General features: G+C 53.9%; 3 protein-coding genes across 3 annotated transcripts; all 3 read right to left on the reverse strand.

The window, feature by feature from the left end:
- Positions 1-1,415: 1,415 nt before the first annotated feature.
- N0V96_001599 (uncharacterized protein) lies at positions 1,416-2,460 on the reverse strand (the record flags this gene model as incomplete). The annotated part of the gene is made up of 3 exons (XM_053194184.1): positions 1,416-1,872; positions 1,935-2,265; positions 2,337-2,460. The coding sequence occupies 3 exons, from the start codon at positions 2,458-2,460 to the stop codon at positions 1,416-1,418; spliced, it is 912 nt and encodes a 303-aa protein (XP_053048381.1).
- Positions 2,461-3,909: 1,449 nt separating this feature from the next.
- YME1 (i-AAA protease yme1) lies at positions 3,910-6,260 on the reverse strand (the record flags this gene model as incomplete). The annotated part of the gene is made up of 2 exons (XM_053194185.2): positions 3,910-4,377; positions 4,428-6,260. 2 exons carry the CDS (start codon positions 6,258-6,260, stop codon positions 3,910-3,912), a joined length of 2,301 nt encoding a protein of 766 aa, XP_053048382.2.
- Positions 6,261-9,589: 3,329 nt separating this feature from the next.
- N0V96_001601 (uncharacterized protein) lies at positions 9,590-11,099 on the reverse strand (the record flags this gene model as incomplete). The annotated part of the gene is made up of 3 exons (XM_053194186.2): positions 9,590-10,559; positions 10,884-10,948; positions 11,025-11,099. 3 exons carry the CDS (start codon positions 11,097-11,099, stop codon positions 9,590-9,592), a joined length of 1,110 nt encoding a protein of 369 aa, XP_053048383.1.
- Between the last annotated feature and the right edge of the window lie 4,260 nt (positions 11,100-15,359).

Here is a 15,359-nt window from a genome sequence, read left to right on the forward strand (position 1 = left end):
GGGATCGGGGTGTGAGTGGGGTCCGTTGGGACCCCCCCCGGGGAGCGGCGGTTTGGGATGGCGTATCCGGGATGTGGGCAGCGGCCGGGAAGTGGTTACGTGGCTCGGCCGAAAACTCCTAGGGCCACAAACAAACGAACAGTGACACTCCTTCTCGACTCCTGCAGATGGACCCAAAGCACGAACAGGAGGATACGTTTGGATCAAGGAGGAAGGAGGATAGTGCTCCTTTTTTTTCATGACGCGGCCCGACACTCTGCCAAGAGATCTCTTGACCAAAGGCGTACAGACGTGCCTGGAGATCCAATTTGGGTGGGTTTCATCTTTCGGAGCTTTGAGGAGGTAGGCAAAGTCCAGGAATCCAGCGAGCCCAGCCTGACCAAGCATACTGCAGTATTAAACGACGACTTCGGAATGGTTGCGATTCCCGGTAGTTACGGTTGTGGAGCCGGCCGTCGATGAGCCTCCGGTGGCATGCAGAAAGCATCCGCACCTCAAAGCCACTTATGCTTGAATGCTGTCCGTCCCCCTAGCACCAACCCTTGAAAAGTGGGATTTGCAATCAATGGGCGGCCGCGTCATGAGCGAATGAGGACGGCAGTGAATGTAATGAACGACGTTGTATGGCGATGCGGAGACGGCAGCTAGTCTTTGCTGGCCTGCCTACCTAGGGTCTCAAGGGAATATGGTGGATAATACCCGTAGTCTAGATGTATAGTAGTCTGTAATCTGTATGGCTTGCGTGATCGTGATATGGATTCCGTCCGGCCTATCCACAAAAGAGGAATCCGGAAGATGGGCATCGAGGATGGAAAGTGGTAATGGCGTCCGAACCCGTTCAAGCTTATTGGAGATCCCTATCAACGCTCCCCGTTGATCGAAGAGGAGTCAATGCAACTCTGCCCCCCCTTTCCTTCTCCAGTTCGAACTTTGGACGTGCTTCCAGGCCCAATGACTTCACAGGAGCGGCGAGCTTCCTTCACCGAAAGTCCACCTTGGAGGATCTAGAGCTCTAGAAGAACCTGGGAACTCGCCCACAATCCACATTGCTTTAACCTCCTTCCAATCTGTGCGGCCGGCCCCAGAAGCCGGCCAGAGATAACCTCGGCCGCCCACCATCTCTGTCCACCCTTTGCCCACCTTTTTGGCCCCCCAAAGGCCCAGCCCCCTCTTGCATCGCCTGTTCCTTGACGTGCTTCACATGTCTAAGCAGGCACGATTCCTTCAAATTTGCCCTCGGGAGAAATGATGTATTCAAACAAGTGCCTATCGCCCACATCGGTAAGTAAGTACACATCCCGAAAAAGAAAAACTTGGCAAAAGACAGAAAAAGAATTTTGTTGACCACCATGCCGTTCGGCCAACGCCGCTCTCTCCCAATATATTTCTCTCTCTCTTTCTGTCACACACACACATCACGCCAGCTTCCCAACTACGTACGGATGTCCCGCGCTCAACCCGCCATCGACAGCCCACGCCTGCCCGTTGACGTAGCTGCTCTCGTCGCTGCCCAGGAACAGCGCCACCCGCGCAATCTCGTCGGCGTGCCCGCCGCGCTTCATCGGGTTGATCTGCCCGATCCGACCCGTCGTGCCGCGGGCGCGCGCCTGGTCCCACATCTGCGACGTCATGCCCGTCTCGATGAGGCCCGGGCAGATGGCGTTGACGCGGACGTTTGTGCCGGCCGCCTGGTACGCGCACGTCTGCGCGACGGAGATGACGGCCGCCTTGGCTGCCGAGTACGGCGTCGTGCCGGCGTTGGAGCGGATGCCGGCTACGGAGGCGGTGAGGATTACGCTGCCGCCCGGGGTGGGCTTGTCTGCCGAGGTCTTGCGCATGGCGGGGGCGGAGTGCTTGGCGGCAAGGAAGACACTGTGAAATGATTGTTAGCGCAAGAGGTGTCAGTGGCAAAGTAAGTGGTACGGAGTACTCACCTCAACGTATTCGTCCGCAGGTTCTGCATAAAGTCATCCGACGAGATATCGGTAAAGAGGTTATGAGGACCGGTAATACCGGCATTAGCGAAGAAGATGTCTAGCCTGCCGTACGTCGTCAAGGCGTGAGAAACGACCTCCTTGACGGCGCTCTCCTCGGCAGCGTCGAACTGGCGGGTGTGGACCTCGACCTTGGGGTACAGCTTATTGAGCTCCTTCTTGTGCGAGGCGAGGTTGTCGTCGGCGTAATCGCAAATGTAAATGGCGCGGGCGCCGTTCTCGGCGAATTGATGTGCTGATGCGCGACCGATGCCCATGAGAGAGTTTGCGCCTGGGGTTCGATTGTCAGTCTGTCTACTGCTGCCGCCGCCGCTGCTGCTGCGTGACGTGTGTTCGACTGACCTGTAATGATCACGACCTTGCCAGGTACCCGAGGCGCCGCAGACGGCCCGGCAATCTTGACAGGAGGAGGGGCATCGAGCTGCTTGCCCAGAGCTTGAAGCCGTTCCGACGCCTTGTCCGACATGGTGCTGGTGCTGGTACTGCTGCTAATGGCGGTGATGGGGTTTCGATTTTTAGACAAATGAGGTCAATTCAGCCAGAGAACAGCTAATCTACACGAAAGAAGACAGAAAATAATAATAATAAAGGTGAACAGCTTGTTTGGATATACTAGTCAACCACTATGCAAATATGCGGCGCAGGCTGTACAGATATGTTGAAAATTGTATTAAAAATGCGGAGGAGGAGTCAGGAGGATGGAGTGGGAGGAGGAGAAATGACGATGCGGAGGCCGAGGGAGCTCTAGCTTGAATTGGGGACCGAACCGAGGCTCACCGGGGAATTCGAAAGCTCCCCCCAGCTACCTATATTGGGGGGAAAAACGTACCCCGCCAATTTGGCGCTGCTGCTGCTGGTAGGTGGGGTCTTTTTACCCCAGATGTTAGCGGAGAACACAATCCACGGGCCAGTTCGGGACCACTTCTCCCGCTGTGGACTGCCCCTTTCTCAAGTCCATTGCTATCTGCCAATCTTTCAAAAGGTCGTTATTGTCCTCTTTGCATTCGATATCCGCACATTGCCAGGCCATCCCACTTAAGACCAGGCTGCCAGTAACCTAGGCAAGTCAATTAGGAAAAGTTTATCGGCGGTTTTCAACAATCATTGGAAGATGATCCGGATATACCGTTGTCAAAACGACCGGATTTCGGTTTTCGGCTGTCGCCGAGCTCGCTTTGACAATCACTTGGCCTCAACACCTTCTCGTGCCAATCACTCACAATCAACTACAAGACTTGAATGCCAGTATCGGCGCTACCCCTATCGCCACTGACCTCATAGAGCCTCAACATCACGGAAGGGAATGGACACTCACGATGTTTACCTCATCGTCCTCATATGCGGGGAAATGCTTCATTTACATAATTCTACAAACGAAATAATACACTCAATCGAGTGGCTGCACTTTACCGAGTACAGCCGCTGCTGATCCCGTATAAATGAACGGTCCGCTTGCGTTGCTGTGATGGGGAGTGTATAAACACGACATTGTCGGTCTTGCCCTCCCTTTACTCAATAGCCTACCCAATCTATGTCCAACGCCGACGCCTTGATTTGCGAAGGCGTATCAAAGCCCCAAGGTGAGGGGAGAGTGTGATTCGTGCGCGCAGCGGATCTTACGAGAGACCCTACTACGTCCTTTCGCCTTTGGCCAAGAACATCTTGACCAAGTTGCGTTGGCCAAACCAGGCCGGTCTCGTTTTCCTGGTTATCCTCCATAGGCAAATGAGATCGCAAATTCTTTGAATTTCTGATAAACGCCTGCCATGCTGTACCGGTAAAATGATACATTGTAAGTCCATGCGAATGCCTCCCAACAGGCCGCGACTCGGCTCTCGCACTTCCGCATGCTAACCGTAAAAATCAAAATATGTTGGTGATAGTCCCAACCAGGGTCACATACAGTAAGCTCTGATCATGACTTCTGGTTGGATCCAGGAGCGACGCCACCCGTAGAAGTCGCAGGTGGAGGTGGCGCCGGCGGAGGCGTAGCGGGTCCGGCAGGAGGAGGGAACGGCGGGGGGATCGTCTGGCCAATATCGACGCCCGAGCTTGCGGGCACCTTCATTGGGCCTTTGGGCATGGGTGTGCGGTCAGGAAGCTTCTCGCCGCGAATGACCTTCTCTACCTCGTTCTTGTCCAGCGTCTCGTACTCGACGAGGGCCTTGGCCAGGAGATCGAGCTCCTTGCGCCTTGAGGTGAGCAGCTCGCGTACCTTCTCGTATGACTCCGTCAAGGTACGCTGCACTTCGGACTCGATGAGAGCCTTGGTCTCTGAACTGAGTTGGTTGTAGCGCTCGCCGTACTCCACGGGGCCGAGCTTGGCAGACATGCCGTAAAGGGCGACCATCTGGAAGGCCAGGTTGGTAGCATTCTTGAGATCCTGCTTATCGTTAGTAACAATCCTACGAGTTAGATTCGAGGATAACCTACGCTTGAGACACCAGTGGTCACCTTGTCGGTGCCATAGACCAGCTCTTCAGCAAGCTTTCCGCCCAGAGAAGTCTCAATCAAACTCTTGAGATCCCTCGTCGTGTACGAGTACTTGTCCATCTCAGGAAGGTGTGCAGTGTGTCCGAGACTCTGGCCGCGAGGCAGAATGGTAACCTTGTAAAGCTTGTTGGGGCCACTCTCGTGGTAGAAAGACACCAGGGCGTGACCCGCCTCATGATAGGCAGTCATCTCCTTCTCCTTCTGGCTGATGACCATGCTCTTCTTCTCGGCACCCATGATGACCTTGTCCTTGGCCCACTCGAAATCCGTCATGGAAACTGCAGCATTCTTGAGCCTGCTGGCGCGGACGGCAGCCTGGTTGACAATGTTCTCGAGCTCGGCACCAGAGAGGCCGCCAGTGCTGGAAGCAATAGCCTCAAAGTTAATCTCGGGGGCAGCCTTGACCTTCTTGGCGTGGTACTTGAGAATCTCGATACGGCCGCGGACGTCGGGCAGGGGAACGGTAACGTGGCGGTCAAAACGTCCAGGTCGGGTAAGTGCCTTGTCGAGAAGTTCCGGGAAGTTGGTAGCAGCAATGATGACAACACCGCTGTTCTGCTCGAAACCGTCCAATTCCGTCAAGAGCTGGTTGAGCGTCTGCTTGTGGTAGGCGGCATCCCTAGTATTGCGGCGTCCACCAATGGCGTCGAGCTCGTCGATGAAGATGATGGCTGGAGACTTGGATTTGGCGGAAGCAAAGAGATCGCGGACACGCTTGGCACCGACACCGACATAGACCTCGTCGAACTCACTGCCAGACATGTAGAAGAAGGGGACGCCAGCCTCACCGGCAACAGCGCGAGCCAAAAGAGTTTTACCAGTACCAGGGGGTCCAACCATCAGAATACCCTTGGGAAGCTTGCCGCCGAGGGTAGAGAACTTGTCGGGGTTGCGGAGGAAGTCGACCAGCTCCTGAAGCTCATCCTTGGCCTCATCGGCGCCGTGCACGTCTGCGAAACGGGTAGTCTGGTTCTCGGCCTTGGCCTCGCTGTCCACTTTACCGCCGGGTCGCTTGAAGAGGTTGAGACCTTCGACCAGCATCGTGACGACGACCAAGCTGAGATACGTAAAGAGACAGAACCACAAGACGAACTTGACCCAACGGAAGATGACACCGCCAAACGACTCGTCTACGACGACGTGCAGCGGACTAGTCGGTAGGCCGTTGCCCTGGACCTTTGCGGTAGCCATGTTCGAATCGCGCGATCTCGCAGCCAGAGCTTGACCAACAGCCTGCAGCTGCGCCTGGCTAAGGTTCCCAGGGGACTGCTGGTTCAGCTCCTGACCGCCGAGTGTGCCGACATTGCCAAAGGCGGAGGGTAGGTGGTCGTGACCACCCATCCCGCCGACGGCGCCGGTGCTCTGCATGCCAATCGCCTGTGCGTATGCCTGGTCCACCGCATCGTTTCTCGCGAATCGGCCAGAGTTGTAGCGCTCGATGACGATGGCGGGCATGTTGGCCTTGAGGAGGAGTTGGTAGAATGCGTTCTGCGCGGTCGCGCTGCCGGGGTTCCTGTTCGCTGCCGACTCCCTCGTGGCGAGGAGGTTGCGCGAGATGGCATTGTTTGTTCCAAAGAGTCTCAACTGATGATGCTGTTGCTGGAGCTGGAGGGCGAGACCCAGACCGGGGGTCCGAGTGAAGGCGGTGGTGTTCGGGCGGGCGGAGGAGGTCGCGAGGCGGAAGACGGATTGCATTGTCGCGGGCTGCATTATCGCCCGTCGGAGCAGTGGGCTGGTCGCGCTCAGCGCCAGCGCTGCTGGGCGTAAGGCCATGATGCCTTCGGGGTAGCCGGGTAGGCGCGGTGTAGGCTGGAGCGCGTATTCGTCAGGGCAGATGGTTTACTTGATGTCAAGTTGGGGATGGTAACAAAGGGTTCTTGTAGAGGGGAGTTCCCCTTACGAGACCGAAAAGTGGAAAAGAGAAATAGAAAAGAAAAAGGTTTCTTCAGTTACTATCGACGTCGTATGTGCAGGTGTGATGAAGATGACATGGTTCGCGCCGAGGGTTGACTCGTCGTCTTGTTGAGAGCGGCGACGGGGCGGCGGGATATGGATACGTTGAGGCGAAATGCGCTACGGATACCTTAGCTGACGTTATTCATTGACCACGACATTGCGGTGCTGCCTTCCGAGTTTTTCCCTGCCGAACCGCCGGGACCGGGGGCAAGCAGCAAGGCCCAGCTCCAGACCCCACGTGACGTCGATGAGATTCTAGAATGTCGCGACTCGCCGGGGCTTGAGAAAGACCGATCCGGCGAATGATGACAAAGCCCCTGGGGTTCCATTGGAGACGAGCAGGGGCATAATTCGACCTCATGTCATTGGTTAATAATCAGGAATTCAACTACACTGGTTTCTCTCTCTCTCTCTCTCAGCATTGAAGGTGATCGTATTTCGACCTCAAGTTTTACCAAGATTCCACTATTGATGTTTCATGATTCCTGAATTCCATCTATGATTTGATCCATGAAAGGCTCTTCGTCTCTCACCAACTTGCGTTGTGCAGAGGCACCTCCGCATGCTCTCCTGAGACGTCAAGGAAAAGGAATATGATTGGTCAAAATTCCTCCAGCCAATCATAAAATTCCCTCTGTCCTCCCATCCAGACCCCCCAGAAACCCATCACCAGAAGCAGCTGGCTGAGGAATGGAAATGGATGCATTCTTCCGCATGCAGAGCAAATAACTGCAGATCAATTTTTGAATTAAGCGCCCTTTCCCCGGTGAGTTCGTCACTGTAAACGCCCATTTTTCCCTCAATACTGTCATTCACCAGCAAACTCCCTCTCTTCCTTCCGTTTTGACTCTCTTCTTGCTTCTTCTTATTCCCCTCCCAGCAGGGCCGGGTCTTGAACTCTCTCCGTCAGCTCCGTCAGCACCGCCGGCGATTTCTCACATCAGCAGCACCAAGTGAAAAAACAACTCACAAGGCTGCGACGATCTCTCATATTCTGCCATTCGAAATGAGCATCACCGGGAATCGCGGATATCCCGGAGATCAGCGCATCTCACGAGCGGATCATCCGGATTCAAACTTTCTATAGAACCTCCCCCACGTTCATGTCTATACAAAATTTCCGCCCATCTCAACCCCATTCACCAGACCGACATCATGATGGGGGGTTAACCCTCCTGCTTGAGGACTCAACTACCTTGAAAAAGGCCACGAAATACCGCCAACATACATCTATCTACTCTACTCTACCTTACTCAACTCGGTTCTCATCTTCATGCCCATCTCGGATGATCTGCATTGCCAGCTACCGCAATAGAGCGTCCAACCTCCCCAACCGCACGACTTACGAAGCCGTCTCTTATCACCACCCTCACGCATCTCATCTCACCTCAGCCGACCGAATCTGCAATTCAGGCTACAAACAATTTACCCATCGGAACCAAAGAAAATTAACCACCACGACGACCAACACCAACAGATACGAACAATCATGCATGCCCCTTAGACTAACGCAGACGCTTCTGCAAGGCAACGTGTCACCGGTTCAACAGCTAAACAACTTCAAAGTTTTGACTTACACCAGGCTAAAAGCTCCCATCTTCTGGTCATGCGTCCAGTTTCCCCTTCTTAGCCTCGGCCGAACGCTTTCGCCATTCCCCTCATCTCTCTCTCACTCACTCATGATCATAAAAAGGGACGATGAGACGGCAGATTTTTGATTAACGAAGTCTTTATTTTTTTCCTTTCTGACTGACCAGGTATCAATTCCCAAAACTATCCCATTTGTTTCTCGTTTCCCCTTTGAATCCAGCACAATACACACAAGGGGAGCAAACACATAAAATTACATATGCACAACGACTTGCCGTCCCCGATTCCTCCTCATGCCCCCCCGCCTTTCCTGCTTTTTCCCGTTGTTCCCCCTTCGTCAGCCCCTTCCCCTGAGGAATACACTGTTCTAGGGAATGCGCCGCCCACTACCAGACAGGAGAAATCGTCGACTTCGTGCTGTTGTTGTTACAGGGAATGTTTTGTTTTCCGGGTCGCGCCGTGAGGCCTTGCAGAAAAGCAACAGAGAAATTCCAAAGCTGCCAAACCCGACCAAGCCTTTCGTATATCAGGCATCGATGACGGTCCCCTTTCTTTCCCTTTTCCCTTTTACCCTGAACCTCCTTCCATCCTCATTATTGTCCTTCTCCTTCCATCACCATGCGATCTCCCCCCTCCCCCACCAAGGTCGTAAAAGGGCCGTCAAGATTCGGATATCGTCAAATGATTCCCAACATGTCTGTGGCTTTCCCCACCGGCCCGCCCGGCTCCGGCTGGTATGCTTTCGTTGCATCATATCATCGGGAACACATTCAGTCGACATCGTCGATGAACGTCCCTATGAGAAAGGAGTGAAAGAACTGGAAAAGGAAAATATTAAATAAGACAGCACAAACCGCCGTACCAAGCTCCCAAAACCCCACGAGTACCCGAACGACCAAAACAAAATTATAAACTCGAAGCGACCGAAAGACCACCAATGATATATCCTGGATGAAAACAGATGCAATGTTCCGAGTTGACGGGGTAATAGTATGTGCTTGACAAAGAAAACGGTGCCCGAAGGCGAAAAGCCACGGAACGAATCGAGGCGGGAATTGAAGCGACAGATCCGGTGATCGTCCCTTATCGACAAATTTGACGATTACACACGCATTGAGAAGTATGCCGGCAGTGGGTTGTGTGTGAGTGTTGAACCCCAGAAAACAAAGTACCAACTTGATGTATGCTTTTTGGCGGTTGATTTGACCTTTTCTGTTCCTTTAATTTATTTTCGTCTGGATCCCATTTAGCCCGTTGAGATTGCCCCAAGGGAGGGATGACAGGCGTGGCGAGGCACTGGGCCTATAGAGGCGTCCGAAAGGTTCTCCCTCTTCTTTTCAACAATCGACAGCTCGGTTCTGTGGAGCCCGCGTGGTATCTCCTTCTCTTTCAATCAACGAGGTGGGGGAATATGTTAAAATCAAATCGACGTCAAAATTTCCGGTGGTAGTACAGCAAGCGGCGCCTAGACTAGGCACCGATGGAAATGATGATTTGGTATCGGAAGGCACGGGTGCCAGGCGTGGCAGGAGCCATCGTCGGATGGCGTCTGGCTCTTACATGTTCTCGATCCGTGCGGACGGGAGCTGCATTGAAGGATCCTCGAACTCGATCTTGGGGCCGCCCCAAGGGTCGTACACACCGGAGCCGTAGGTCGGCAGCTGGCCGATCGTCGCAACCTCGACCGGTGCCTGGTACGGAACGCCGTTCCAGTACTCCTCGGGTTGGGCCTGGGGTGTCGGGGAGGCGTATTGGCTGACCTGCTGAGGCGGAGGCTGCGGTGCCTGAGTCGGGATCGGCTGAGGGGTATGGATCTGCTGCTGCATCTGCTGGTGCGGGTACGCGACCATGCCGGCTTGCTGTTGCTCGAGAACGGGGGAGGCATGATGCAAGGCATATGTGGCTGCTTGGGTTGGCTGGTGAGTATAAAACCCTTCCTGAATGGATGGGCTCCTACCCGATGCTGCCGAAAAGCTGCTCGGGCTGCTTTGGATGGATTGGTTCATACCAGGTTGAGAGTACGGCACGTCAACCTGCGGCTGTTGTTGCCGGGGCACCTGCCCGTACTGTTGGGGCATGGCCGTGTTCATGGTAGCGACACCCGGGTTGCCCTGCTCCGTCACGTAGTACGAGTGCTGGCCCATGCTGGCGGTTCGCTGCAGCATGTGTACACCGGGGTGTTGCTGATCGTGGACCATACCGTGGACCTCGTGTGCCCCGCCGGAAGAAAGGCTGTGGCGGTGCGCGCCGTAGTGTTGCTGTTGTTGCTGCTGGGGCATCGGGTAACCGTTCATGTGCTGGCCGAAGTCGGCAAACGAGGCAGCTCGGTGCATTGCGTGACCCATACCGGGGTGGTTCATGGCCATCACGCCCTGGGGAGGCCATTGCATGCCAGCGTGCTTCGGGGTCGAAGGAGACTCGCCACTGTCGGAGTCTGATGTGCAATCATCCAAGAGCTCATTGGGGTGGAGGCCACGCTGGTGAGATCTCCTCTGGTGCTTGACCATCGTGGTCTTGCGGCAGAAGCTGTTTAGTTGATTAGTGTCAACTCCGTCAAGTGGAAGGGAAAGCTTATGGCTCGAGATCTACCTCTTCAGGCAACCATCGTGGGCGCACTTGTAAGGGCGTTTGCCAGTGTGAATGCGGCGATGTCTGGCCAAACTCGAAGACTGCTGAGGTTAGTGGCTGTTGGAACATGCAGCATCATCAGAAAGGAATCATACATCAGAGAATCGCTTGCCGCAACCAATGTGCTGGCATTGGTGAGGCTTCTCTCCTGTGTGAGTACGGATGTGGACAGTCAGAGCACTCCGTTGGATGAAGCTCTTGCCACAGCCGGGCGTTGTGCACGAGTAGGGACGCTCGTTGGTGTGAATGCGGTAGTGTCTCTGCAAATCAGACTTCCTGTTGAAGCTCTACACGATGTCGAGGTTAGATCCGTCCATGTCACACAACAGTAGTAGCCGAGTGGCCCTACGATTCTAGACTCACCTTGTTGCACGACTGCCAGTCGCACTGGAAGGGGCGAGCAGTGGGCTCGTTCTCGACAAGCTCCATGAGTTCCATTTCTTTGGGTTGTGTTTGTGTGTTGATCGGGATTACCAAGATGCGGACCGGTGCAGTAGCTGTACTACTTATATGCGTCCGCGGCGAAGGATATTAAAAGGTGTCTTGAATTATCGGGTGATGAAGGACTAGGCTGGTATGGTGTCCAGAGCAGAAGAAGCAAGGATAGCGTGCGCTGAGGTGTGTAATATGGTACCCTGGTTCGGAAAGTTGCTTAAGCGGGATGCTTAATGCGGGTTCTCTGTGTGCAGACTCCCGAATCGTCGTTCAAGGAATGACGGGTTGGGACAAGAAGGCAACGGCGGTGACTCTGTACCGAGAAGTAGGAGGTCGACGACTTGAGACAGGAACGGGTGCGGCGTCCAGCGCAAGGTTGCCGAAGATGAGCAGTGTTTGAAGCGTTGAAGACGACGGTGCGTTCAAGAACGTTGAACAATGGAAGAGGAGGGTGGACGGATGATGTTTAAGAGAGAAGAAGAAGATGAGGAGGAGGAGGAGGAGGCCTGAGCTTGGTTGGGGGTGTTGGTATTAATCAGGCGTGGTGGCTGTGACGGGGAAGCTGACACTCCTCTTGAGGTTGAGGGAAAAGAGATGGAGATTAAGGTGTGTGTGAGAAGGAGAGTAAGGTAGTATGAGAGAGTAAGGGGAGTGAAGCTGGTAGGAAACGATCAGCTCAAGATAACCCAAGGTACGACGAACTGATGAAGGCCAGGAGGTAGAATGAGTTCATAGCGGGTGGGAGTAGCCTTCTTTAAGACAGCCACAAGTGTGGACGTACCAGAAGGTGGGAGGGTCCTGGTGCACAGGCACTAAAATTCTCCGTCTTCGATGAAAATTAGCCACCTGACTGGAGGATCTGTTGCGAGTGGTCGAGCGCAAACTGGTGGGAAGTGCTGATGTTGCTTGCAGGACAATCCCTTCTTCGGGCGGCGGATGAGATAAGAAGGGTGAACCAAGTTCGGGCTGGCTTGCCGTGTATTTTGTTTCGAAGTCCAAGTGTCGAGGGCCGGCGTGTGTTAAGTTTCCGAGACTAGAAGCATAATGGTGACCACCAGGAACAATGCGATCGTCGAACCTCTGAGCGCTCAGGTACGGGAGACCAAGCGGATCTTGGACGACTGGCGTCGTTTTCTGCTTGAGGGGTGTCTGGATGACAAGAAACAGACTCGAGTCTTCTACCGGCAGCTTCCTTGCTTCTATTTTCTCGTCTGGCTTCTCTTCAACGACTCGCGCAGAAGTGTGCACAGAGCTCTTGATGGTCTCCAAAGGTGAAGAGGATCCACTGCAAGATGGTCTAGACAGACGGACCGCGAGAATCACCCAAGTGGGGGGCCGAAGGAAGGTACTAGGAAGGACGTCTGAGGCTCTTCTGTCTCTATTCTCGTGGTGTGTGGTGAGGCTACTTTGGGCGATGCCGGGATGTTGCAAGTGTCGACGACGGTGAGCCGGGAATGGAGAAACCTTGGTGTCTGTGGTGAGAGTCGAGTAGTGTGTGTCGTGGTGGAGAACTGGCGAGTGAACGACAGATTTGATGTTTTTGTTATTTGTTGTTAATCGACTTATGAAGGATGACGACGGTTATGGTATGATGATGTGGGTTTGACTGTAGTAGTTTATCCTCAGGAACGACAAGGACGAGTGGGATATGCCCGGCACAAGACGAGTCCAAACGCAACAGCGTACTTTGGCTGAAGAAACGAAACAATGTGAGAAGTTGAGATGAGGTGCAGTTGCGTGCGTGTCGTTGGTGTATGTGAGAGGTCGTGGCGCTATGTTATACTACAAGGGGCAGAAGAGAGACGATCGCAGGCAGGCCAGTCCAAGATTATCGTGGAGGCGTTGCTTTATGAGCGAAAGACGTGAGGCGTCTGATGAAGGTATATATTATCGGCAGCAATATAGCATTGCATTCAAAAAGAAGTGGTGCTTCTCTGCTCTGCTGGAGCGGGTAGGTTGCTCTTCCAGGGGCCCCTGGAACGAGGTATGGATTCTGAGCAGGGGGATAGGGGAGCTGTGGAGGCGTGGAGTGAGGTACGCTCCTAGGTACCTGAGGTAGTACCGATTGGGCCCTTTCTTATTTTCGACAGTGCAGACGGGTAAGAGAGAGAGGAGAGGCAGGGCAGGGGTACCGGTAGGGTAGGGTAGGGTAGTGGGAGAGGGAGGAGTAGAGAGGAGGACCAGGAGGAGGAGGAGGGTAAGGGTAAGGTAGGTCGAGTGACTTTTGGCATGTACCGTAACCGGCGTCGTCCTCGCCGGCGGGCCTTGGTGTGGGAGACGCTCGAGCGCTGGCAGACCAGGTAGGGCCGGCCTGGTTTTGCTACAGAAATTGATTAGATCAACCGAGAGGAGAAACCACACGCCAGACTTAGATGGCGGACGGCCCTGCGGGCGTGGCGATCCTTAGAACGGGGGAGTAGGTAGTCGTTCTGTGCGTCAGGTCGCATACGTTCAAAACGGAATAGCCTCGATATAAATATATTATACGTTGTTTTTTGGGCTGACTGTGATGGACTGTCCGGAGAACGGGATAGAAGGGGTAGTTGAATTTGAAAGGAAGAGACGTTTGTTGGCGGGCTTGTATTGGGCAAATGGGAATTTTGAGTTGGGAGGGAATGACTGAGTGAGAGAAGCTGCAAGCGCACAAACACACACCCGCAGGTTGTATGGTGTCTACTTCTGTTGCTTTCTGCTGTTCGCTGGCTATATGCCGAGACCGAGATGTCCGCACAACCCCAGTGTCCGAGCAAGTTCAACTGCACCTGGGGGCAAGAGAGGCGGGAAAACGGGTGATGAGTGGGAGTGATATCCGTAGGCCAATGGACCTTCGAAATGTGCACAGCTCGAAAAGCAGGCAAGAAGAAGCAAGGCCCCAATGTGACGAGTCGAGGTGGCAGAGTAATGATGAGACGCTCTAGGAATGCCGGTAGCAAGGGCCTGTAGCTTCTACTCTCCTCTCGGATCGCCTGTCCGTGAAGGTAACCGTTGGCAAGGTGTATGAGAAGAGGGGATAAGTTTGCTTTACGTTACAAAGAAGGAAGAGAGATCTGATACAAAAAAAAAAAAAAAAAAAAGAGGGAGAGAAACAGGTACGGTACTGTATGTAGATACTGCACTGTACGGTACACCAGCACCAGAAGCAATGAACAAAAATTAAAACTTGCTGGTGATGACTCTGGGTGAGGGGGACCCTGGGAAAGCGGTGCTGGTTTGGATGGAGAATGAGCAGGGCTGAGGTGACGGTTGGGGAGCGCGTCTGTGAGGTGAGGACGAAGCGGTGTTGAAGATGAGATGTGAGGACCGTTTCTTTTTCCACGACGCCGCTCTGCTGCTGTGTTGCTGGCGCTGGGCTGTTCTGATGGCGGGAGTGGTGGTGGAGGTTCCGCAAGTCACGGCCGCAATTCCCTAACGAACGGACAAAGTCGGGGGTCTGTCCTCTCGGCAAGGAAGCACAGTCGTTGGAAAGAAAGCTTCGGAATACAGCCAGCAAGAGGTCCAAAAAGGTGGGAGTACGCGGAGGGGGGCCAAGAGAGAGTGAGAGAGTGAGGAGATCTCGAAAAGCTCCAGCCAAGTCCGGGTCCAAGATGAAGAACAAGGTTGTTTAACGTGTTGGAGAATCAAAAGAAGGTGTGTGTGATGTGTGATGTGTGTGATGGCGTCGGCGTAGATGGCGATGTGATGTGCACACAGACAATTGGGCCCAGATGTCGACAGCAGTCAAGCAATTCCTGGAGGACGGACGATTGACGCAAGGTATGACTGGACTGCCGGTGATGGAGGAGGGGTTGAGGTTTTTCTTAGCGGGCGTAAATGTGCGTGATGGTAGACTGCATGCTCCCAAAAGACGCGAGAAAACCACGACGGAGACGACGATGTCCACCCCTGTCCAAACCGTAGGCGTAGAGAAAAGAGTGAGTCGAGGTAACGTCGAGAATGTAGCAACCGAAACCACACGAGAAACCGGGAACAAGAGAAAATAAAAGAGTGTGATGGCGAGTAAAGAGACGAGCGAGGCAAAGCAAGAGTTCGTTCAAACAACAGCAGCAGCAGAAGAAGAAGAAGAGGAAGTTCAAAAGGCTGTATCCACAGAGTCACAAGATCACAGTTCAAGAAGAGGCTTTTTGCCTTCCCGTTGCCGACATGCGGTTGCGGCTTCGATTACCGTTGCGCGGGCAGCCAGCGGGGCGGGGATTTTTATTTTTTTCCTTTACAACAAAGAAAGTGAGCTCCAACGTTGCGGTTGTTTCCTTTCCTTTGTGTGTA

The sequence above is a fragment of the Colletotrichum fioriniae genome, assembly GCF_027942845.1.
Source record: "Colletotrichum fioriniae strain IMI 355084 chromosome Unknown scaffold_1, whole genome shotgun sequence".
NCBI classification, from domain to species: Eukaryota; Fungi; Ascomycota; class Sordariomycetes; order Glomerellales; family Glomerellaceae; genus Colletotrichum; species Colletotrichum fioriniae.